This window comes from Danio aesculapii, chromosome 6, assembly GCF_903798145.1.
Source record: "Danio aesculapii chromosome 6, fDanAes4.1, whole genome shotgun sequence".
NCBI lineage: Eukaryota > Metazoa > Chordata > Actinopteri > Cypriniformes > Danionidae > Danio > Danio aesculapii.
In genome coordinates this window covers 49522291-49550006 of record NC_079440.1, presented here as the reverse complement: position 1 = coordinate 49550006, position 27716 = coordinate 49522291, and the positions used below count along the sequence as shown (strand labels likewise).

The following is a 27716-nucleotide window of genomic DNA, read 5'->3' as shown; positions in this document are numbered from 1 at the left end:
TGCTTATTTAAAATATTGATCCATTTTAGGGCATATAAAAATGTAGAAAAAAAGTAACTGTGAAGACAGAAAACAGAAAAGATTGTGTGTGTGCCATCATTATTAAGCCATTTTTATCTTGGGGAAATGCTGTCGCTGTCAGTTGTGCATGTCTAATTTTGACATCAATTGCTTTCGTGCCTGGCTGAGAATGCTAAGAAATTTCAGTGAGCTGAGCAGTGTCAATACTGACCTTTCAAAAACATATTGATTTGCAGTTACTGTAAATGGAGAATCTCCAAAGTACATCAGAAAGCAGACAATAATTGCAAACACGAAAATAGAGTTGCTGTCACTCTTTTTTTCATGGAAACCAAAAATCCAATCAGATGGGCTACTTCCTGTTTATTCTTTGAATGTCTTATAAAATGTCTTTGACATTTCTGAGAATAATTTTGTCATTTAGAGGTTTTGTCATTTATAACAAAAAAAATGGTTTTTCTCATTGCAATTTATTGTATTTTTTATTATTGTAATTTGGTTATTCCACCAAAGATTGATTCATTAATTCCTCTGAAGTTAAACTTTGGTGTTTTGTTGTCTTCAAAAATGAATGTAAACATGACACAGTTTTTTTATTATTATTATTTAAATATTATTATTATATTTATTTAAATATATATATATATATATAAAAGTTCATCTTGATTTGCAATTACTGTAGATAGAGAATCTTCAAAGCACATTGGAAACTAAACAATTATGGCAAACAAGTAGTTAGAGTTGCTGTCACTCTTTTTTTTTTAATGGAAACTACCACTCATTTCTTTTTATTGGCAAAAAAAAAAATCCAATCAGATGGGCAACTTCCTGTATATACAGCCTGATCTCACGAGAAAACGTAACTATTTTATGTTTTGTCAGTTTAGTGGCTAATTCGTACAAAAATTGTACGATTTTTAAAAAGGAGGTGTGGCACCTAAACCCAACCGTCATTGGGGGATGAGCAAATCGTACTAAATTGTACGAATTAGATTGTACGAATTTATACGAATTAGCCACTAAACCAAAAAGTTACGAATTGCCGTGAGATTGTGTTGGTATATACTATAAATGTCTGATAACATTTCTTTGAAATTTCAAAGATTTGTTTTGTCATTTCTAATGTTTTTATTTGCTGATTGTAAATTATTGTATTTTTGGTTTTTGTGGTTTGTTATTCCACCTACAATTGATTTATTAACTTCTCTGAAGTTAAAACATCGGTATTGTGTCTTTTAAAAATGTATGTAAACATGCCACCAGTTTTATTGTTTTATGCAGCAAAAGTGCTCTAATGGACAACATTTTTATTTTAAATCCAGAAGAAATCTGCCAAGCTGAGCAGTGTCAATACTAATATTTCAATAACACATTGATTTGCAGTTACCGTAAATGGAGAGCCCCACAGAAAGCAGACAATAATTGCAAACAAGCAATTAGAGTTGTTGTGACTCAGCAATGCTTATTTTCAACTTTTTTTATTATAGAAACCTCCACTTATCTTTTTTATAGGCTGGTACTGCAGGTGGAAAAAAAGCCAATCAGACAAGTTAATTCCTGTTTATTGTATATAGCTCTGATAATATTTCATCCAAAACAATATTGTGATTTAGAGATTTATTGCTTCTTAAGTTAAAACATTATTATTGTCTTGTCTAAATATGATGTCTGTAAATATGCTATCTATGTTGTTATTTGATCACCCCAAAAAATGCTCTAAAGGACATTTTTATTTGGAATTTAAATTTGGATGAAATTGTGGGAAGAGTATAAATGGAGGTCGGAGCCATCTCCAAGTGGGTGGGACCATCTGCAAGTGAGCTGTACAAACTTGGAGTTTTCATTTTATTAATGTCTTTTATATCACACAGAGTCCAAACAATTGTGTTTTATGAATGTCTACACCTACCCCAATCCTAAACCCAACCTCACAGTCACCTGTTTTGTTTTATTAATGTCTACTACTACTACACCTACAGCAACCCAACCCACTTGCGGCGTAAGTCCCTCTCACTTGGTGGTCACCCAGCCTACATGCAGTAAAATCTCTCCGCTTGGAGGTCTCCAGGTTGCAGCGATACCTACTTGGAAATTGTCAAAGCTAATCGGCTTTCAATAACATTTCTGTAAATTAAGCATCACCAAAGAATCCAGAGCTGTGGAGCAAAGTTTATATTCAACGCAATTATAATATATACAGTTGAAGTCATAATTATTAGCTCCCCTTTGAATTAATTTAATTTTTTTTATATTTCTCAAATGATGTTTCACAGAGCAAGGAAATTTTCACAGTATGTCTGATAATATTTTTTCTTCTGGAGAAAGCCTTTGTTTTATTTTGGCTAGAATAAAAGAAGTTTTTAATTTTTAAAACACATTTTAAGGTCAAAATTATTAGCCCCTTTAAGCTATATATTTTTTTCAATAGTCTACAGAACAAACCATCATTATACAATAATTTGCCTAATTACCCTAACCTGCCTAGTTAACCTAATTAACCTAGTGAAGCCTTTAAATGTCACTAAGCTCTATAGAAGTGTCTTGAAAAATATCTAGTAAAATATTATATTATTTACTGCCATCTTGGCGAAGATAAAATAAATCAGTTATTAGAAATAAGTTTTTAAAACTATTGTTTAGAAATGTGTTGAAAAAAATCTCATATATATATATATATATATATATATATATATATATATATATATATATATATATATATATATATATATATATATATATATATATATATATATATATATATATATATATATATATATATTTAAACTTTTTATAGGCGCTACTGCAGGTGACAAAAAAGCCATGTCCTGTTTAGAAAGTTCTGGCAATATTTCTTGCAAAACAATATTTTTAAAGCTTTAATGCTTATTAAGTTAAAACATTAGTATTGTCTTGTCTAAATATGATGTCTGTTAGCATACACTACTCTGTATTTTGTTATTTTATCAGCCCAAAAACTGCTTTTAAGGCAACAATTTTTTTCATTTTAAAGGGCATCTATTATGCCCCCTTTTTACAAGATGTAAAATAAGTCTCTGATATCTCTGGAGTGTGTATGTGTAGTTCAAAATACACCACAAATAATGTTTTATAACTCTTTTAAACTGCCCCTTTTAGGCTTTGATCCAAATTGTGTCATTTTGGTGACTTTCGCTTTAAATTTAAATGAGATTGTGCTCTTTTCAAAGGAGGGCGGAGCTACAAATGTCTATCCGCTTGTTAAGTGTAAAGTCACTTAAAGCGGCTTCCAGGTCCAATCACTTTATCAAACTGTATGGGGAGACTCGACAAATGGTAACAATAAACGTTTAGAAAGCATTGAAATAATTTCGAAAATCTCAATCGCAATATATATATATATATATATATATATATATATATATATATATATATATATATATATATATACATATATACATATATATATATATATATATATATATATATATATATATATATATATATATATATATACATATATATATATATATATATATATATATACATATATATATATATATATACATATATATATATATATATATATATATATATATATACATATACATATACATATACATATATATATATATATATATATATATATATATATATATATATATATATATATATATACATATACATATATATATATATATATATATATATATATATATATATATATATATATATACATATATATATATACATATATATATATATATATATATATATATATATATATATATATATACATATATATATATATACATATATATATATATATTAATATATATATATATATACATATATATATATATATACATATATATATATATATATATATACATATATATACTTATATATATACTTAATATCTGATGGCGAGAAAGTAATTCATTTTTTATAAATTGTTAAAATATTGGTGTCTGTAATGCAGCAAGTAAACAGACTGTTGTGTACACCATGACTTTATATAAAATTCACTTAAATGTCTGATATGACTAAAAAGTGGCTATAAACATAAACTAATTTCTCAATTTAAATGAGTAGTGGCTTGGACCCGGAAACAGTATTCCATATGTCACCGATACGTCACGACTTAACAAATGCATCAGCACAGTGGCAGATTCAAAACAGGACTAATTATATCTCTGTAAAAGGTAGTGGTGGCTCAGAAAAGGTAGTTTATGGACGCAGTGTTCATTTGTGCTTCTTAAAACTTAGTCTCCACTTTCCCTCCTAATCTTAACTGCCTCTCTGGCTATACCACTAACTGTGCTCTCTCTCTCTCTCACAAAAAAAAATAAAAAAAAATAAATTTTACTAATGCTTTGCTTCTTAGACTTTACACACCTGAAACTTGTCTATAGCACTTGTTCACTGCTGCTCTTATAGTTGTGTAAATTGCTTCCTTGTCCTCATTTGTAAGTCGCTTTGGATAAAAGCGTCTGCTAAATGACTAAATGTAAATGTAAAACTCCACATTTATAGTTATGTTAATCACTGACATCGTCATCAGCAGGCACAGTGTGAAAACTCTAATGGTAGATGGCTGCTTCTCACTCAGGGTTGTTTATGGTAATGAGGAAGATATTGTCACTTATGGGCAGAGCTTTCCCCCTCTAATGACACGTACAATGGCAGAATACCAGTCAAAGCATTTCTGTAGATTGTATTTATCAAGTGTGATTATAAAAATGAATTTTTACCATTAGATGCTGGCTATATTCACGCACACACCTGTTTTAACCTCTTTATAGAAATATTTTTTGCATAATGTCTCATTTCAATTTGAAGAAATCTTCAGAGCCGAGCAGTGTTAGTACCACTGGCCCTTTAATTTAACACATTGATTAGCAGTTACTGTAAATGAAGCATCATCAAAGAATCCAGAGCTGTGATGCAAAGCTCATATTCAACTTGTATTATCATTATTATTTTTAATAGAAACTGCCATTCATCTTTTAACAGGCGGCTACTGCAGGCAGCGAAAAAAGCCAATCAGACGGGTCACTTCCTGTGGGTGGGGTCTGATAGCTGGGGCTCGAAGATTTCGCCAGTGCTGAACCAGGAGGAGATGGCGGAGGGAGCTGTCACCATCCTACCCAAACGCCAGTCCATCAGAGGCGAGTGACAGATTAAATCCTCCACTTGTCAGCGCTTGCTCTCGTCCATTAGAGAAAACCAGAGCGTGTGCTTAATGTTTTCTGACAACACTTTAGCTGCTGGTCATGCATTTAACGTTCGTAATCGAGTCATGATGCATGCAGTGTTAGAATGGTTCACTCAAAAAAAATTTCCATCAGAAATTTCTCCAGATGCATCAAAAGGTGAGTTCATGCCATGCTGTAATTACTGTAATTACGAGATTCCATCTTGTAAGAAGAGTTCAAGTACTTCATAGAACTTATAATTACAATTTGTGAACTTGTGAATTTTCTGAGGGCAGTGACTTGTACCACATGACCACAATACAATATCTCAGTTTATTTTAGTCGATGTTATTTCTGCTGTTGAATGTCACATGTGTTCACATGACATGATGGTAATTACGACATGCCGTGAACACATAAATGCTTTCTTCATTGTAAGACAAAAAGGAAGACAGCAAAGGATTAAAGTGAAACTAATGCAGCTCATGTTCTTCAAACGTTTAAAAACGCCAAAATGGCGACACAGCAGATATCAGTCAACTTCTATGCTTTTATTTCAGGTCTTCTAAATGCATTGGATGGTTTTGTGTGATCAATAGACAGAAATATAAAATGTTGTTTATTAAAAAACCTCTATTGTAGCTTTTAAATATATTTTATTTATTCTGACACATCATAAAGCAGCTTGTCTAATCGACAATTATATTGTTAAATATGATGTAATATCATTCTTTAGCAAATAACCTTTTCTTTTACATGCAAGTAAGGTAACTTTGAATTGAATGGCAATTAAAAAAATTTTAATATATTTTTAAATGTTGTAATGATACATAAATCATTATTTTAACATTAATTACAATAAATTATTGCTTTGTTTTGTCAAATAATGTGCTATATTAAATAACTTGTATAGCACTGTCGGAAATGTATAAATTACAGTCTTAAGTTGTTGTTTTTTATTAAGTAGCTAAATTTGTTAATTTTTAAGAAAAGTAATGTAAAAGTATTTTGATGTTAGGGATTTTATTTTATTTTAAGAGTGAAGGTCATTGCACACTGAAGTCTGAAATTTTCATACGCGTTTTTTTTCCGTATTCATATCTGAAAATTTTGTCATGTATACAAACCTTGCACACTCAATCTGATGTGTATTAATGAATACATATGGAAAAAAAATCACTAAACATTTCAATTCAAGTCAATTCAAGCAGTGATACTTTGTTCTCCTCTCTATAAAAATAAAGAGAAATACGCTACATATTATGCTCATCCAATACTGCATAGAGAGGAAGGAAAGTTCTCCTTATCCTAGAGTTGCGCTGAATTATTGCGAAATGCTAATTTTATTTCAGGAAATCAGTGGAATTTTGATACATTGCTTGTGATAGTTGCAGCTTAGGTTTATTCTTAAAAATGTAGCCCTATATACATTTCTGGAGATCGTAAATTATGTAGCCAGAAGTACATATGGCTGCATTTCATCTTTAAAATGGTTGCAACGAGGCAGTATGACGCCGTTTCTTTTCGCTCTAGCAGCTGTCTAAAAATAGCAGCTGTCTAAAAAATTAAAGAAGTAAATAACAGCTTGAGAATGTGGTAAAATCTGAAAATGTGGTAAAATTCAGGGTACTTTCTTTCAGAACACTGTCAGTTGGGTTCAGTAAAGTGGGTGGGCAATGGTCAATCGATGCTTTTTAAAACACTATTGGTTAGGTTTAGCGAAGGAGGTGGGTGGGTGGAACGGTTGGTTGGTCAGTCAGCCAGTCAGTCAGTCGATAGTGGCCTCTGGTAGATTTACCTGAGACCAGCAGGCGTGAATGGCATTCGCGAGAAATTTGTTATCTGAAAAAGCGCACACAGCGCCCTCTGGTGGATTCTTGAAAACAAAAACTCCAAAAAAGCATACTTCCTGAGACAAATTTGGGGCTCTCCAGAAATGTATATAGGGCTATGCTTTCAGAATGAGCCTGGGTTAGATTCTTCTTATATTACGAACGTAAACAACCTGAATAGAGACTTGCAGTACAATAGACATATCGTTGACATATCTGTGCAACAGACCAATGCAGACAATGAGGTGTCTTGCTATTATAATGTCTATGGGCAGCACGTCAAAATGTGCACCAGTCATTGAGACAAACACAGTGCATAATATAAGAGAGAATGTGGTGAACAGTATGCTGGATTCAAAGTTATCTGTAGCTCAAGAGATGGCATTGTGTATTTAGCTCTTCGCTTGTACTGTGGCTCTGAACTGTCAAAACACCTCTCAAAGTGCTTTTTCGGATACAAAAAAACAGAAGAAATTGAACCCGGTTAAAATCTTTTAATGACGGATTAAAGTTTCGGAGGCAGTGTGTCAATACGATCGACACAACCTGAGGTCAAATTTATTTTTTAACGTGCAAAAATTACGGTCAATTTTTGGATTCAGTTTACAATAACCTTAAGGCTTAAAATTTAAATATATTACCCAACATGAACATTGTATACTGCTGGAATTAAAGCATGGTATGTCAGTCATAATTTATTCATAATGTTCTTGTGTGGTGGAGAATTTAAGTACTTTTAGCAACACTATAGGTGATTACCTTAAGGTATATAGACTTTAGGTTTACTTTTTCCATTTTATGATCATGCTCTACTTGCTCTCGTGTGTTTTTGTTGTGATTTTTCAGGTAATATCAAGTGAAATACTTTTTTCCCCCTACACAGTTCTGTTGTATGCCTATATGTTTATGGTCTTTTCTTGACTTCTGTGGTGACATTAAACTGCATGACGATTCTTCAAAAACTCCCAGTTTGTTTCCTAGAGAAAAGTTCGGAGTGACATGTAGAAGAGTAAATGATGACAGATTTTCCATTTTTTTTTCAGTGAACTATTCATAGCAAAACAATACCTTGAGACACAAAAAATTATGTTGCATGCAAATGTTCCATCAAATCATGCTGCTCTCTGTAGTTCATTGGCTGAGAGCTTTGAGTCTGACAGAGCGCATTAAAGTGACACTGATCTCATCGATCTACCCCTCAGGCTTTGATCGGTACTTCACCAGCCGCACGCTGGAGAACAACCGGAGGAATATCTGGTTTGCCGAGTTCTGGGAGAACAATTTCAACTGCAAGCTCAGCCGCCATGCCTTGAAGAAGGGATCTGGCATTAAGAAATGCACAAGTAAGAATCTCTCGCTCTCCCTCTGGCAACACTCCATTTCACAGAGCTCCATAAAAAAGAGAAAGTGAGCAAAGGGAGAAGCCAAATCTATCGTAAAAGACTTGGCCCGCTGTTCTCAGATCGCCTGAAATGGGCCTTTGTTTACACCAGAGTCTGATTAGTCATACCACAGAAAAGCTGCTCTACGTCTGATGTTTTCTGATGCACAGCAGCAGATTCCCTGCACTGAGCACACACTACCAATGCAATCCAACCTGCTGGATAAAATTCGATTATCTTTAACTACCAGTTTTGCTACCAGAATTTTTTAAGTACTAGCCATTGCAGTCATTCTGCCCGTTCATAATGGACTTCAGCAAATGTCAGGCCATATTTACAGTACATTTGAAGCTTCTACAGAGGTTTATTATGCAGCTTCGAATGTCTGTCATTATATTTTACAATCTTGTTTGGGGATATTTCATTGTGTCAGAGCTAGGGCTGTGCAAACTAATCAGAATTCAATTTCAACATTAATCGAGATACAATGAGTACTGTGTCATATCACATCTCTTTTCCAGTTTTACATGGAAATTAGTGAAATCATCCAACGTAATTTTTGTAGCTTGACTTATACACTGTACAACCCAATAAGTAACTCAAACCATTTGAGGAAACCGATTGCAACAAGCCATTTAGGTTCAAAAACTAATCGTAATGAGTATTGGTAACTTAATCCATTTGATTAAACGAAGCAATTTGAGTACAGTTAAACCCAATAAATGAAGAGAACTCAAACCAACTGAGTACTGTAAAACTCAATAAGGCAACTCAAACTATTTAAGGAAACCGATTGCGAAAAATCTTTTGAGTTAAAAAAACGAATCTATATGAGTACTTTGAACTTACTCCATTTAAGTTGAAGTAATGAGGTATTTAGTTTAAAATTCTTTTCAAATGAGTAGAATTAAATTTCAGTGAATTTTGAGTTAACTACACTCATTTCATTTGATCAAGTTGATTGTTGGGTTGTGTAGATGGGTTTAAAGTTGTTGAAACTTTTATTTCAGTATGTTGATGTACTTCTAACTGAAACATAGATTAAAAAGGGGCAGGGCTTTCTTTTTGCACATATTTCTCTTGTACACTGTAAAAAATGCTGGGTTCCACACAATCAATTTGTGTTGGGACAACACGAAGGAATTAAGTCAACTTTTTGTCTTTACAAATTTAAGTTGATTAAACATAAAACAATTAAGTTGTCGCAATAAAAACTTAGGAATTAGATTGTTTTTTTAAAAGAATTTTTCAAAATAAAGTTAATAAGTTTATAAGGGTAATAATAAATACATTTTTAAATAACTCCATTTAAATAAGTAGTTTGATCAAACAGCAAACATCATTTGTTTAGCAAACTCACAATAAAAGAGTGTGTAAGAATATTGTGGCGGATGCGACAATTCTAACATGGAAGGAAATGGTTTATGAACCATTGGACTTTGTTTGCAACAAAAACAAACAGCCTTTTTCTATGTGAAGCTTATTTATAAACTAATTTCGAGAGGATCACATGCTTATGATTGACCACAGCTGGCCCTGCATTAGCAATCACATGATATACAAATCAGACCAATCCAAACACACTTAAATAGACCGATTTCCTTACCTTAACAATCTTCATCTTAAAGAATGTACCCTCATAGCTTAAACGGGGGAGCTCTTGAAATCTACAGTGCTCAGCATAATTGAGTACACCCCATTTTGAAAATGAATATTTCTATCCATTTCTCAGAGAAAATAGGCAAACAAAACAGATTTATTAAACAGATATTTTTTATTAAAATAATTTGTTAGTCACAGAACATCTTTAGAAATGGAAAGATAATACATTTAAATTTGTGCAAAATATGACACAAAAAATTACAAACTACAGCATTTACAACATTCTGTTGACCATGAATATGTTTATTTAATAGTTTTCCCTAACATAAAAATTTGGGCTACAATTTTTTTAACCATTATCATAAGCTATTTTGTTAGATAAGCTCCAGAGTTGGCTTCTGTACTAACTAAACTAATGTATATGCACAGATATAATATTTTAAAAAGCATCCTGTAGAAAATATTAATTTAAATAAGTCATTTGTGGGGGGTGCACTCATATATGCTGAGCACTTTACCTGAGTTCAGACTCCCCTCTTGCATGAGCCTCGGGCTCAAGATTCCTCTGAGCTCAGGGCTCTCTCGCAGGACAGGTAGCCAAATACACTTTTACTTATCAATCATCAACTCTTGAATTTTAGTTTTTGCAGTGGATTGATTTTCACAGTTGTTCACTTAAACAAAAACAGTGTGCGCTACCAAAATAAACATTCTAAAATTTGATTGCAAAACATGTAAAAAAGGGGCACTTAGTGATTATTATTCACAAAAACCCTTGTTTATTATGTAATCAATTAAAATAAAGAGTTAAGAATAAAAACGCACGTGTAACCGTAAATCGCAACCGTGCAGCTCTTAAAGTGATTGCAGGTTATATTCATGCCATTGACTGTGTTTATCGTTATTAGTCAAATAACAAAAGACAAGGACAAAGTCACCCAGTGCTCTTGATTATAGGACTTTTGTTGCTTTAATAAGAAACAAATCGACTTTAATTATTACATTGAAGATGCTTGAAGCACAGTTTGTTTTATTTGCATATATCAAAAAGATTTTAGTCATATCGCCCAGTGACAATTGTTTTTAATAATCATTGTGATTTTGAGTTTTTTCCTCTAGTCAGTTGCATGTCATACAGTACATGTCCAGAAAGTGGGAGAGCAAAGTGTTTTTATTTATTTTTTCTTACTGCAGTGAAAAAGTTGCTTTTAAAATGTCAACAAATGTGGAATTGAAGCAGAAGTTTTTCATAGATTCATTTTTATATGGATTTTGATCAAATGATTACATCTATATATTTTTTAATAGCCTACATTTTGACTTTTGCATTTTACAATGCTCTGGAGTTAATGAAATCAACCATATGCAGTCACTAAACCAAGACACAAAACTAAAATAATGGTAAATATGTATCAGTTATCCTAAGCCATTTAGCTATTTGCAATGGTGGTTACAGATACAAATCCAGCTACAAAGTAACTGGAAGATCAGTATTTTGTTCATTATTTTCTAAAATAAAAAACAATTATATAAAAAAAGTACATTTTTACATATTTCAAAATATTTCATCTCTTTAGTTAGTGTGTGTTTCCTCTGGGTGCTCCGGTTTCCCCCACAGCCCAAAGACATGCACTATAAGTGAATTGGATGAATTAAATTGGCCGTAGTAAATGAGTGCGTGTATGAGAGTGGGTGTTTCCTAGTACTGGGTTGCAGTTGGATGCGGGCATCTGCTGCATATAAACAGATGCTAGAGTAGTTGAGAGTTCATTCCACAGTGTCGACCCCTGATAAATTCAAATTAATTATTCTAAAGCAAATTTGCTATTCAACCTCTTCAGACAAATGCTATAAATTAAATTAAATTAAAACAAATTTAATAAATAATGAAATTAAAATGTATTAAATTAAAACAAATGAAAAAGGAATGAAAAACATCATATACAAATATATTATTAAATAAATCTAAAATAACCAGAACAATAGTCCAACATAAAACAAATTAATTAGAAATCCAGAATATTGTTTCTAAAGAGAAGGCATAAATGATGAAAAATTAAATAAAATCTACTTCTAAATAAATAAATGTACATAAAAAATACACAAATAAATAAATAAATGAAAATAATGTCTAAGAACTAAGTTGGAGGAAAATTATTGAATATTTCAAAAATGTGCATTTCAGTGCAATATAAAAACCTTTCTGGATATGTACAAAAAGCATCCTACTCTATTATGGCCATTAGAAACTTTCTGTTTTTGTCATTTTAGTGTAATTAAAATGTCAGAATACATTAGACTTGGACTATACCCTAGGGAAAAAGTCAGGGCGCTACAATTACATGGGCTAAATTTCAACAAAGTTATTACACTGTAGCATTTAAAAATGCTCAGAATGACTGGCTCGGTAGTTCAAGTGTTAATTGATTGGAGACTCCTCTCCAGGGAAGAGCAGCCCAAGGTTCAGACCAGTCAAACCCCATCCGCTGGGCTGTGAAAAAAAGGTTGAGTCCTAGCAACACATCCAGGCTTTATCCAATCAGTGCAGGTTGCGATCTTACGAGGAGGGGTTTCCGCTGGCAGACCTTCTCTAGGGGTAGCTATGATGGCGCGTCTAATTCTCAGCATGTAACCTACCAAGCATTACTGCGCTTACTGCACTGCACCAGTAAGCAGGAGAGGATATTAACCCCTCGCTTCAGTGTCGGTATGGTGACCTCCTACAGACGGCGGAAGTCAGATTATATGCGGCTGTGGCAAAAGGGGCTCTCCGTATCGTCGCAGCGCGCTAAATGTCACCGTGCATAATCCTTGTCACTGTGCTCACTTGTAATGGCTGGCCTTTAGCACACTGCGCAGAAGGAGAAGTAGTATCTGGCCTGAAACAAAATCCATCGCTCCGCCACAACGTAATAAATCACTTTTTCTTTATGCTAATTGCTGCGCCCGCAAGAAAATTCATCATTGTTACCTCACATTCTTGAATAGCCATCGGTGATTAAATGCGAGGGCTTTTATGCACTTGATTAAAAAAAATATATTGTAGGGTATTTTGTGTGTGTGTGCGTGTGTGTGCGTGTGCGTGTGTGTGTGTGTGCGTGTGTGTGTTTAATGAAATGCATAACAAGTTTTTTCTTTTTTTATTGTAGTTTGCATTTAAATATGTTTATTACATGCTGTTGTTGTACTAACAGGCTCACAACTTAAAGTTAAAAATTCAAAAGTTAATACATATAAAAATATATAGTATTGGAGGATTTATTTTAATTTTAAACTATTCTGTGGCAGTTCTTTGTATACATTAATTTCTGTATTTTATTTTATTAAGCAGTAATTAATTTTATTTTATTGTATTTATTTAAGCAGTGCATTTATTTTATTGTATTTTATTTCTTTAAGCAGTGCCTTTATTTATTTGTAAACATTCATTTCTGTTTTTTCGTTTCTTTAATTTTATTTAATTTTATTTTATTTTATTTTATTTTATTTTATTTTATTTTATTTTATTTTATTTTATTTTATTTTATTTTATTTCTTTAAGCAGTGCATTTATTTTATTTATTTTTTTAATGGTGCATTTATTTTATTTTATTTCTTTAAGTGGTGCATTAATTTTATTTCTTTAAGTGGTGCATTTATTTTTTTGTTTTTTTATTTCAATGCAATTATTTACTTGTATACATTAATTTCGGTTTACATTAATTTAATTTAATTTTATTACTTTAAGAAGTACATTTATGCTATCTGCTTTTGTCTATGGGAAAACTCACAGTTTCTTTGCATTCCTGAATATCTATTGGTGTTCAAATGCAGTCACTTGCCTAAAAAATATGGCAGGGTGTTTTTCTATGCATAAATGAAATGCAAAACTCAGCTCAGCTTTTCCTTCCTTTATAGTAGTTGTGGGTTTGAATATTTTTCTTGCATGCTTTTGCAACACCCAAGGGCTCCCGTCAGAAAAACAAGAGTGTGTGCGAGCAGAATTGCGCATATGCTGACATCAGGCTTGATTATTCATGTAAAGAACAATTCGGCATTTGCCATGCACATTGTAGCAGATTTATAATGGCACATGGGAAATGAAAATGGTGTTAGACTGTTTGCACAGCTTTATTAGTTCATGAAAACGACTGCACGTTGAAATACAATGCAGCCTTAACTGGGTCGCATCCTCTAACAGCTTTGTCTCAAAGGGAGGATGTAATATTTGTCTGAAAGCACTGATTCAGAACCGGAGGCCACTATGTCTGCGGCTTGCTAAACCTTTATCGTTTGCCGTGGAGCCCAGAGGTAGCATAGTGACATCTCCTGGGTCTGGGTGTTTTCAGCCTGTAATAACTGCTGACGGAGATTAACAGTCAGGATCTGCATGCATTTTCCATTAAGGTTTAGCTTGCTTGGTTGGATTCTTATGATTAGACATGGACATGTATTAGACTTTTTTTTTTTTTTTGTCAAGGATGACAGTTATTTGCATGCACTAGTATGATTGTGAAAATATTAGATGCGAATTCTCAGTGTCTCCTAGCATGCCGCATGTGCTGTCCATTCAAGATGGGTGCTTTCTGAGAAATTTCTGTGCTTGTTTTGCACATTGTCATTGGCACAGTGAGGAACTGTTGGTTTTTTAGTCATCTAGACAGACTACAGTGTAAATATAGCCTCAGAGGGACAATGCTAATGCATGAGTCAACAGGCACCCACAGATTTGCCCAAATTCCAGCTGACATTTTCGATAATGACTAATGTGATGGAGGATCTGTGAAACGTATTTAGGGTATGAATCAAAGCTGATTCGATGACATCACTGCCTTCCGTCCATTTCATTATCTGTGAGCTGGGTTTTGCATGTACTATCAAAAGCAGCAATGCTAATGAGCGGCCTGGACTTCAGAAACAAGGCAAAAAATTAACTATGCGTGCATTCATTCATTCATTCATTCATTCATTCATTCATTCATTTTCACTTATATGTTCATTCATTCGTTCATTCATTTTCACTTATGTTCATTCATTCATTCATTCATTCATTCATTCAGCTTTGCATTTATTCATTTTAATAGATTGATTGATTCATTCATTACTGCATTCACTTTCAGATTGATTCATTTATTCATTGATTCATTTGTTGATTCATTTATTTTTCGTTCATTTGTTCATTCCTTTACTCACTTATGTATTTACTAATTTTCTAATTCATTTATTGAATGATTGATTGATTGATTGATGCATTTGTTCATTCACTCTCTTCATTCATTCATTCATTCATTCATGCATTCACACATGCATTGATTCATTTGTGCATTGATTCGTTTGTTGATTCATTCATTCATTCTTTCATTCACTTATTCTTGCATTCACATATGCATTGATTCATTTATTCATTGATTCAGTTGTTGATTCATTCATTAATTTATTCTTGCATTCACCTATGCATTTATTTATTTTAATTGATTGATTGATTCATCAATTGATTGCTTGCTTGCTTGCTTGATTCATTCATTCATTGACTTATCTGTTCATTCATTCATTCCTTCATGCATCTATTCATTCCTGCATTCACTTATGGACTGATTCATTTATTGATAGATTGATTCGTTAGTTTGTTGATTCATTAACTTACATATTTATTCATTTTGATTTGATTGATTGATTGATTGATTCATTCATTCATTCATTCAGATAATCATCCCTGTATTCACTTATGCACTGATAATCTTTTATTTGATTGATTCATTAATACATTAAATGATTCCATCATTAATTCGTTCATTCATGCATTTATGCATTGATTTGTTCTTTTCATTCAGTCAGTATTACCTTATTATTTAGTCAACATTAGGGTCAGCAAAGCCAAAACCATTATTTCTATGTCAGCTATTTTGGCACCTTTTTAAATTTTAATATAAAATACTATATTTTACGCACCCATTGTCATGTCATTACAGTTGATCAAATAGACTGATTTAATAGGTCAGTCGCACCCTTCTCAAATAATAAATGCCAAAATATGACAAAGATCTCACCAAAGTTGTTAGAAGCTATAACTCTGCAATGTGTAAGAGCATTAGACTCAACTTGGTCTGTTATGACAACAATAACCTCCACAATGTTATCTCCACTATGTTTAAGACAGTGCCACCTTGTGATCAGGAGATTTAGATTTTTATTTTATTTAAATATGTTTTTGCTTATGACTTTTGAATAGTTTGGTCAAAAATCACAAGACTGATCTCTTCATATTCAGAGCAGCATAACTAGGGATCCAAGGATATTTAATTTTTTATATATCTAATCTTGGCTTGTTTTGGGCACATTTTGAAATTTGAATTGTATGAACACATTTGTGCATTGTTACAAAATTATGTATGTGTTTTCAGCCATACCCTAAAATTATAATCAGAAAGTTTTGGACTGTTTTGGACCCATCTTGTGGTCAATATTAAATATGAGTTTTATATTAGTTTTGTTTGTTCATGAGACTGGTCTTGGTTTACACTGATAAATGATGTACACAAAATAAAAATGTATACAAATTATGTCATATTCAGTGGAATCTTCTGGACTACAATTAGAATTTTCATTGAAAACCTTCTTTTCCGTACTTTTATTTTCTCCAAAAATCAACCTGCATTATATCCAGATCATGCTTGCAAAATATATATATATATACAGTTGACACATCGCAATGAACACACCATGTCGGTTTGGTCATAAATGCCAGCTGCAAGTCAAAAGTGCTAAATCATTCAACTAAATGATTGTATAAATGATTTTTCATCCTAACTAAAATCTTCTTAAAATGTCTTAAATTACTAATTGCTGTAGTTGATCCTCCCTGCCATCCTCATTCTACCACTCTTTTCTTAGACCTGTAATTGCTGCTTCCAGCTAATTTATCATTGTTGTGATCACTTTTTTGGGTAAACATTGCAGGTGTAATGGTGTTCACAGGCACAGAGATGCAGCTCACACAAGTGACTCACTCCCAGATCATTTCAAGTAATTTCAAGATCACATTGATTCAGACGTGCCCCAAAGTGGTGTCGACCAAATGAGTCAGTTGTTTACTCTGTAATTATTCAGTCCTGTTCCATCAGTTTGACCCGTTGATGTGGGTTTGTGCGCCGATGGTGTAATCAACCAATCACAGTAACGATTGGCAGTATCTTGCCGTTTTCTCCTCACGCTGGCGTCACGCTCTAGGAGCTCAGTGAGAACACATTGAGCTCAAGGGAGGTCCCCCGCTGAAACCTAATCCGCTGATGTCGCTCTTAAAGAGTGCTGCTTTAGAAAACCTAGTGATAGAGAAGTCATTTGATGTCAAATTTCTCATTTAAAGTGTTCCCTTTTTACTTCCTCTGTAGAAAGGTCAATAGTTGAAGCGAAACCCAGTAGGTGCAAGTAGATTTTTCACCTTGAGGCCCGTTGGCTTGATTCTTAAAATTTATTGGCATTCTGTCAGCTTTTTTTCAATAGGCCTCATTCAAGAAACACGTGCAGTGCAAATTTCTGTGTAAATCATTCAGAAAACCATTTCTACATCAATTCGGTACATGCATAAAATTTTACACTCTGGGTCATGAAAAATTATGATTATATTATATTATATTATATTATATTACATACAACAGTTCTGTCTGGTTCTTGAATCTGATTGGGTGATAGCCGTGTAATTATTGTGCCAGTAACAGCACTTGTTTAGCCTCTTCACCCTTGTGTATTACTCCACCCACATACAACAAGCAGAAGACACTCAACAGTTTGACAAATATTGCTGCTGTTGGGCAACATGTACTTCTAAGGCTTTTTTAGTCGAGAATGTAGTTGTTTAGATTGCAACTATGCAGTTTATTTATAAGCATAGTGCCTATTTAAAATATTTATAATTTCTGAGAGACAGCGCATCGGCGGCCACTGTAAAAAAAAAAGAATCCGTAAATCCGTAAAACGCTGGGTTGCCGGAAAAAAATGTGAAATAATGGTCATTAAATTACAGAAATTTACCATAAAATAACGAACATTAAATTACAGAAATTTCCTTAAATTTAAACTCCTGGGAAATTTCTGTAATTCAACCTTTGTCATTTTACCGTAAATTTCTGTAATTTAACAGCCATTATTTTATGTTTTTTTTCCGGCACCCCAGCTGCTGGAAATAAACCTTAAAATTACGGCTTTTTTTACAGTGTGTCATTCAGCAAAGACGGTTGACGATATTCATCCACAATATGGCGACAGAGACCACATAATAAGCCCTAAGAGGAAAAACAACATAATTTCAAACTACAGGTGATCAAATCATTAATAAACTGGTAAATGACTTTCTAAGTCGATCTCTCTCTTTTGTATGTTGTAATGCTGTATTTATACCATAGTAATTTTGTGATCTCCCGATTGCAACAGAGAAATACTGGCGATATCTCTGTAGACAGATGACACTTCAGTATATACCATATATTAGACATTACGTTAGAGAATCATTCAAATAATAGCTCTAAAGTGACTTTGGTGAATAAGCAATGGTTTCTACTGATTTATTTATATATATATATATATATATATATATATATATATATATATATATATATATATATATACATGATTATGCTGTTGGACTGTTGTAGAAACACTATATCACACTCATAGCGATGTGATGTGGCTGTATATTGTCACTGGTGGTACACTAAGGATGCTTTCACACCTGTAGATCGATTGTTTTGTTCCGGAACGGATTAAAATTGATACAATGTTTTTTTTTGTTTTTTTTTTCTTGGTGCAGTTCACTTTCACACGGCAAAAACTGACTAAACTCGGTTTCTAAACTGACCAAAATAGATAAAACAAGTCACGTGCGGTTAAACTCTCCTCACATTAGTCAGAGTCCTGCTCAGCTGTCATGCGTCCTTATTTTAATTCATGACAATGAGCAATAAGACATTATAAGCGAAAAGCTGCACTTTAATGTTGAATGGTGACACCCACAGACATCGTCACCAAATATAAATCACAGGTAAGACTTTCTCATACATAGCCGTTGGCTAGAATTCTGCATTATAGGCTTTACATTAAAGAGAAAAAAATAGATAAACTGAGCCTGCAGTTCGGTCAGTTTTCCTAAAGGATAAACATTATATTGGCATGGTGCTTCAAAAGTTGTTAAAGGGATAGATTCACCCCCCCCCCCCCCCATCATTTTCTCTCTGTTTCCAAACCTTTGAATTTCTCTTTCTTTTGAATATGAAAGAAGATATTTTGAAGAAAGCTAAAAACATGTAACTATGGACTTTCATAGTACTTGTTTTTGCTACTATAGATGTCAGTGGTTACATTTGTCACCTTTTTTTTCGAAATATCTTCTTTTGTGTTCAACAGAAGAAAGAAACTCATAGGTTTATAACCCCTTGAGGGTGAGTAAATAGTAAGTACATTTTCATTTTACGGTAAATTCTCCCTTAAATTTAATTCTGAACAGATAATCATAACATTTTAATATGTTGCTTGTTGCGTGTATTGTGGGAATTCATAAATCAAATGACCAATAAAGGACATCAGAAGGCTAATGCTTTAATAGGACTTTTTAAAATGTGATGTATTGGTTTATAAATCATGTTTTGTAAGTGTTTTGACATCATAACAGTTTTGTTTAAAAAAAAAAAAAAAAACACTTGGGTTTGCGTTTTGATTGACCTTCGAGCCTTGCCCAATTACAAATTTATAACATGTATATCAAACACAGATGGGCTTCTAGTATTTAAAAAGCAATCTAGATTTACCACTAAATGGTGTTAATATTTGAATATGATCTTTCTCTGTATTACATCACTGAGCCAGTGGTCATTTTTATAATGGCACATCATGTTAACAGATATTGCCACCCTGGGAAATAAAGGTGATTGTTAAGATAGCAGACATTCAGGTTGTTAGCGATCCTGTGAATACATTTAAGAGTAATATGAAAGTCGAGGTCTAGCTATGAATACTGATTAAGGTCTGTAAATGCAATCCAGTCTTTTATTTTATGTTATTCTTTTAAAGTAGTACAAATGACAATGCATTTAGACAAAACAATCAATACAAAATGTATCTAATGTAATGTGTATTTATATAGCAAATTTATCCTGTATGGCCATACACCCACAGCCCTTAACAATCATGAGTAGGGGGTCTCTCTACAACACCACCAGTGTGCAGCATCATCTTGGATGATGCGACGGGAGCCACAGGACAATACCGCCAGTGCGCTCACCACACACCAGCTATTGGTAGAGAGGAGAGACAGTGATAGAGCCAATTTGGTGAATGTAGATGATTGTTAGGCTGTGATGGGTAAGGCCAATGGAAGGTATATGGCCAGGACACCAGGGTTACACCCCTACTCTTTACAAGAAGTGCGATGGGATTTTTAATGACCACAGAGAGTCAGGACCTCGGTTTAATGTCTCATCCGAAAGATGGCGCTCACAGACAGTAAAGTATACCTTTCACTATACTTGGGCATTAGTATTCACACAGGTTGAGCGCCCCCCTGCTGGCCTCACTAACCCCACTTTGAACTGCAACCTATATGTTGTTTAAATTCAGCCCATATAAATTCTTTGCAACTAATTACCTTAAATCCAATGAATCTTTTTTTTTTTCAGTGTAATTGTATATGTTTATGAGTAATTGAATAATCTGCCCCGCAATAATGTTTTGTTGTTGTTGTTAAAAGGAATACAAGTTCTATAGATTCTAGTCATTTCAGCACAAAACAGACCGTAAAAAAGAGATTATTTACTTTATTTAAAGTGGGTAAACACATTCCCTTAAGAGCCACAAGTTGTCTTTACATACAGTAAATAAGTCAGTAAATCAATTGTAACTTGCAACTGTTATGTTTATTCACCTTATATTTTATATATATGGGCATAGTTCATTTATTTAAAAATTTTAAGGCAACATGTTTACTCACTTTTTTTTTTAAGTAAAATCAACAAAACATTTTTTTCAATGCAGCCATGAATTTTAAGTATGGATTAAGTATGGCTTAATGCAAACATGTCTCCAATGAGAGTGGATAGCATTTTGTATTGAGATATTGATGTACAGTCATAAAGTACCTGCCAATGTCATATCATCCTCTATCACTTGATCAATAAAAAAGGCAGACACCCACACATGTGCACTTTTTAAATCTATTAAAACGTGTATAAAAGTGGGAACGTGTGTAAAATGTATAAACGTCACACATAACATTACTTTGTTATACTTGAATATTTAAATACTTTAAATGTAAAATTACGCATTAACTTGAGCAGCTGTTTACCTACACTGTCTCTGCAGTGGTGTTGCTTTTTAAAATATACGGTCATATTTGCTATAACTCTGCACGAGCACATCAAGTTCAGCTGGAGAAAGAAATGGTGATCTATTTTTCAGATGTTGCCATAGTCACTCGTAATGTCTGCGCTCCATTAATAATGCCTTTTTCTAGTTGTGGTGTGCGCGCTTAACTCTGAGTTAATCTACTCAAAGTAGATTGACCTAACTCAGATCCGCTATTCTGAAACCGAAACTGAGTTTTTAATCTCTCGATAAATCAACTCAAGTCAAATTCAAAGTTGGTTGAACCTTACTGAAACAGGCCCATTATTATTTATTATTATTATTATCATTAGTAGTAGTAGTAGTAGCAATAGTAGTAGTAGTAGTATTAGGGGTTCAAGCACAATGCGCTGAAACCTTATTGTTTTTGTTAGGATTAATATTATTTTTGTATTTTAATTTATTTTATTTTATTTTATTTTATTTATTTTTTTCATTTTACTTCTGCCATAATTGCTATTGCCCTGGCCAAACTGTAGGGCCTAGAGGCTTCAAACTTGGTCAAATGGTAGTAGTCCCCACCACTACTCAGATCCAACGACTCGTCCAAATTGGACCATAGGTGGCGCTACAGCATTAAAAAAAACATTTGTTTTGTACACCGTTTATCATACACTCTGTCAAAGACTTTACATATTTGGAATCCTTGGGTCAGCCTGAACAAAAATGGAGTCACTATGCACCGTTTTTCCACTACACCGAGATTTGTCCGAAGCCTACTTTTGCAAACTAGTCCTAGTTGTTGTTGTTGTTGTTATTATTATTATTTATTATTGTTATTATTATTATTATTATTATTATTATTATTATTATTATTATTATTATTATTATTATTATTATTATTATTAGCTGTATTCCAAATTCATGCATTAAATTGATCAAAGTCACATTTTGAATTACCATTAAATTGCCAAGTAAAAGCTATTTTGGTTTTCTATGTTTTTTTATTTTATCTAATTGATTAAAATGTCTAAACAACCCCAAACTTTTGAATTGTAGTGTGTTAGATTGAGTGCAAAAAACCCCCAAAAAAACAAACAAGAAAAACCCACATCAGAGAGTCGTGTTGAATTGAATTCAGATAATGCCCCAGATAGCAAGTTAATGAGTACAGGAATGTATAGCATCAGCCTTTTATCAGAGAGAATGCAATGCTGAAATGTAAAGACAGCGTTGACCCCCACGTTTATCGAAGATGCCGCAGCCAGAGATAGCAGAGTGCGCTACATCAATACTGCGATGTTTTTTTTTTTTCCCAGCCCTCACAAAAGCCCTCTGGTTACTGTCGGATTAAAAGGCTGGATATCTCAGCGTTCAGCTCTCTCTGCCTCTTCTCCTCTCTGCCTCATTCCCATTCTCTATCTCTCGCTCTCTGTCTTTCTCTGTTTGTGGCACTCGGCTCTGCTTTTATCAGGGTTGAACATACAGGAAATTCTCCATGCAGAGAGCAGCTTGCGATTACGGATTGCACATGTTGCGATGGATCTCTGTGATATCAGAAGATGGGAGGACAAAGTTTAGCTTGTTGATCTGTTTGCTGTAGCTACCTTATTCCATTGCTCTCTGGAATATATACGTAATGCACAGCCTAACTTTTGAGCATATGCTGGGAATAAATTACACTTTTAATCAATTTTAAAAATGACTATAATGTATTATTTTTATTTATAAATGTTTTTTGTTTGTTTTTCTCAAAGTAATTTAACGTTGGTCAAAAAATAAAATGTTATTTAGTTTGAATCAAAATTTATTTTCTTTTTGGCTTAGTCCCTTTTTTAATCTGGGGTCGCCACGGCGGAATGAACCGCCAACTTATCCAGCACAGGTTTTACGCAGCAAATGCCCTTCCAGCTGCATCCCATCCCTGGGAAACTGAATCAAAATTATTCAAGAAAAAAATTACATTCACACAAAGTAAAGATATTGTTTAATAGAGATGCTAAATATACAGTTGTAGTCAGAATCATTAGCCCTTCTGAATTATTATCCCCCCTAAATGGCCCCCCTGGATATTTTTTTCCACTGATTTATGTTTAACAGAATGAAGATTTTTAAACACATTTCTAAACAGGATAGTTTTAATAACTCATTTCTAATAACTGATTTATTTTATCTTTGCCATGATGATAGTACATAATACAGTATGTTACCAGATAATTTGCCATTTAAAGGCTTAACAGCACTGTAAACCCTAATAAGTTGAGACTACTCAAATGATTTGAGGAAAGTGATTCACTTGGTTCATTTGAGTAATGGTAAATCAACAACTTAATTAAGTTGATCAAATGTGGTCTCTTCATTGAATTAACTTAATGTTTAATTACAGATAACTTAAATTTTTAAGTACGGATCATTTAAAATGGCTAATAGACTAAACTTTTCAGCTTTTATATTCTTTTCTTACTCACTTACTCCCAGAGCCATTCATATCGAGGTTGATATTTAGCTGCAATACGTTGGTGTTTCGTAACATCTAATTTTTACGAGGTGGGTCATTAGCCCAACGCTTAACCCCAAACCTGGAGGACCAAGACAAACACACATATGGACAATTTAGCTTACCCAATTCACCTATAGTGCATGTCTTTGGACTTGTGGGGGAACCACACAGAAATTCCAACTGACCAAGCCGGGACTCGAACCATCTTGCTGTAAGGCGAGAGCGCTATACCCACTGCTCCACCGTGTTGCCCCTGCATGTACATCAATTAAGCAAAATGTATATAAGCATTTAAATATCTACTTACTAATTTAACTTTTCTCTTTCGTCATATGGGTTCAGGTAGTGCCTCTGTCCCACTGTGCTTCAGCAATTCAGCATCACAAGCAAATCGACCACCTTGTGTCATATAACATTTAGCGATCAATTAGCGTGGTTGTCCAGGCAGAATTTCAAGCACGACCAATTATTTTAATCAGAGACATTGTGAATAGTTTAAAGAAATTTAAAATGTTAAGTTCAGAGAACTTAAAATATTAATTAAGTTTTTTTGCTGCCTAATGAGTAAGTTAAAAATACAAGTTTAAGTTTTGATGCCCAAACTTGGTATTTTAATAATGGTCAAGTTATATTAACTTAATATCTTTAGTAATGACAACAGCGGGGTTTACAGTGTAGGCAAGTTTGGCAAATCATTATATAACGTTGGTTTGTTCTGTAGACAATCACAACAAATATTATTGCTAAAGAGGGCTAATAATATTGACCTTAAAATGTTCTTTAAACAATTAAAAACTGCTTTTATTTTAGCCAAAATAAAATAAATAAGACTTTCTCAGGAAGAACGAATATTATAGGAAATACTCTGATAAATTCCTTGCTCTGTTAAACATCATTTGAAAAATATTGGAAATAAAAAAAAATCCCAATAATAATTTTGACTTTAATTGTATATGTTTAGTATGAAGTAGAAACCTTTTTTTAACCTTTGATCAAAGTTTAACCTTGTTTTGGACCAACCTAAACAATACTGTAGTTTGTTACAGCTACGTTGATAAATTACCCTCAAATTATAAAGTATAACTTATTGTTATCAGCAGGGCTCTGACCCAAAAATACTGATATAATTGTGTATCAATAGGATTGGATTAGCAGTTTAGATAGCAATGCAGTTTTAAATGGTCATGTTATGCTGTTTTAAGGTGTAATTTAAGTCTCTGGTGTCCCAAAATGCATCTGTGAAGTATCAGTTCAAAGTACTTCATGAATCATTTAGTAGATAATGCTGTAATCGTTTTGAGTGGAAAAATGCTGGAAAAAGTCTCTTTAAAATGCAAATGATATGTTTGCCACATCCTTTACAGCTTGCGCCTCAGTTACTCCAGCAAATCAAGCAAATTGTCTGCATTTGTTTTAAAGCCTTATCAGTTTAAACTCTGAATGTGTGGTTTTCTGTGTGCAGACAAAAAGCACACACACATGCTGCTGTCACCTTGTCCCATTCTGCAAGAATTATTTGAATTCAGGATATTGTGTTCCCCAGCGGGCACCTTGATGTCAAAACGACATCAAAATGATATCAAAGCTGCAAATCGATTTGATGTCAATTGACTACCCTGATGTCAAAACGACATCAAATTGACATCTAACACTGGTGTCAAAAATCGATTACCGGACTGTGCTGAAATAGATTTTTTGATGTGTTTTTGGCCTCAATGTGATGTCATTTTGACATCAAGGTAGTTTACATGCATTGTAGAGATACAAAATCCAGTGTAAATTTGCAATTGAAGCTTTCAGATGAATATAACTTTTCTCGTAATACTTTTGGTGTATATATTTTGATAGTCATGCCTTTTCCAGTACGTATTATAGAAAAGGCACACTTTTCCTGCTGTATATTAATTGATGACTTCTGCTACCATGTAATGAACACTTTACAAAATGTTTGGTTGTTTTAACTCAAATTTTGGTAAACTATTTTTAGAGTGTAACTGACAACTCAGAGATTCATCCAATACAGGCTCATTATGAAACTATCCCCATATACATTTCTAGAGATCGCAAATAATGTAGCCAGAGCTATGTATGGCTCCATACCAGTTTGTCCAGTGGCTTGCCGCATACGTCGTACGTCGGCAGACTTAAGACTCAGAGAGGAGTTGACCGGGATGACGGGGTTGGAGTCTGGCGAAGAACGGTTCTAGAAAGCAGGTAAAAAAAAAAACTAAAAGCAAAAAATAAAATAAACAAGTTGAGAACATGGTGAGATCTGAAAACGTGGTAAAAATAAGACTGCCTTGAGGGTTTTTATTTTTCTGGATTGTTTTTGAAAACACTGTCGACTGGGTTTAGGGATGACATTGGGCAAGTCAATCGGTGCTTTTGAAAACACTATTTTAGGGAAGGCCGTGGGTGGGGTTATCAAAACTGCAAATTGATTTGTCAATTGACTACTCTGATGTCTAAAGGACATCAAATTGACATCTAACACTGGTGTCAAATATCGATTACCGGACTATGCTGAAATAGATTTTTTTGATGTGTTTTTGACGCCAATGTGATGTCATTTTGACATCAAGGTAGTTTACATACATTGTAGAGACACAAAATAGTGTAAATTTGATGAAATTGATGCTTTCAGATGAATATAACTTTTCTCATAATACTTTTTGTGTTCATATTTTGTTGGTCAAAAGGGCATCAATGTGTGGATGTCAAATGGACGTCAAGGTTTTAATGTCAAATTGATTTGCATTTTTGATGTCAATTTGATGTCGTTTTGACGTTAAGGTAGTTAATTGACATCCAATTGATTTGCATTTTTGATGTTTTGTGAAGTTTCTTCTGGGTCCCACTCAAACCTCATGACTACAACTGATGCATTTGAGGGGGTTCAGAAACAATGCTTATTAATATAGAAAATAAGAGCAATGCTACGCATCAAATTAAGACATGTAGAAAGCCCCTCTTCCTTTTGTATAGTTTTGTTACTTTTTTTGGTCTCCCCCTTGGGTCTTGAAGCAGAACTAGTTGAAGGTCACTAATCGTATTAGTCAAATCATGTTGCACAAGTCTTATTCTTGCCAATTAGCATCAGTCAGTCAGCAAATTATGTAGCTGACTAATGCTAGTGAATATATATCCACCCTCCCCCCCTTAAAATTCTCATTTAACTAATTTCAAAAGGAATAAATGTTGGAGGAAACTTATTATCTCATTGCTGCTGGCTAAAAGTTTTAATTTGATCCATTATCTTTTTCTTTGCCAAAATTGAAATGACCGGAAAAATTAGTGCCAGTACAGGTCAGAATTAGGGTTGGGCGATAGCTTATCGTTTGTGATATACCAGTAAAAGTTCTTTCCACAATAAGGATTATTCTTCCTGCGATAATACCGAATCAATCTGTAATCTGCTTATGCAATCTGGTACTTATTCTCTTCGTGTTTGATCAGTTGAAGAGTTTCTATCATCTTTTTTTTTAACTGCTGCATGTCTTTTAGACGCCCTCTAGCTTCCAATATGAATGAAACATATATAACATTACGTGGGTGCTCACAAGATCCACGTTTTTTAAATAAATAAATAAATGAATAAAGGGAAAGATGATTCTCATGTCTAAAGACTTTTCTGCTTTTCAGTGTATATAGTTGATATACTAATATACAGTAGTTTTCGGTCAATCCCTAATCATTATATTGCTTAGAATTAATTGTTTGTTTTCTAGTCTTATATAATTGTTAAAGATATTTCTCAACATAATACTAATTTCTGATTTCTTTTTTCTTTGCCATGATGACAGTACATAATACCGGTTTCTGACCTTGAAGTGTTTTGTAAAAAAAAAAAACATTTTATTCTATCCGAAATAAAACAAATAAGACTTTCTCCAGAAGA

General features: G+C 33.2%; 1 protein-coding gene across 4 annotated transcripts in view; it reads left to right on the top strand.

Moving 5' to 3' along the window:
* The window catches only part of grm4 (glutamate receptor, metabotropic 4), a 394250-nt gene that overhangs the window by 273388 nt on the left and 93146 nt on the right, over positions 1-27716 (top strand). For all 4 annotated transcript variants that reach the window (XM_056460431.1, XM_056460429.1, XM_056460430.1 and 1 more), the window contains 2 exons: positions 5014-5168; positions 8230-8370. In XM_056460431.1, the coding sequence (XP_056316406.1) occupies positions 5014-5168; positions 8230-8370 (296 nt within the window). The remainder of the gene's footprint in view (positions 1-5013; positions 5169-8229; positions 8371-27716) is intronic.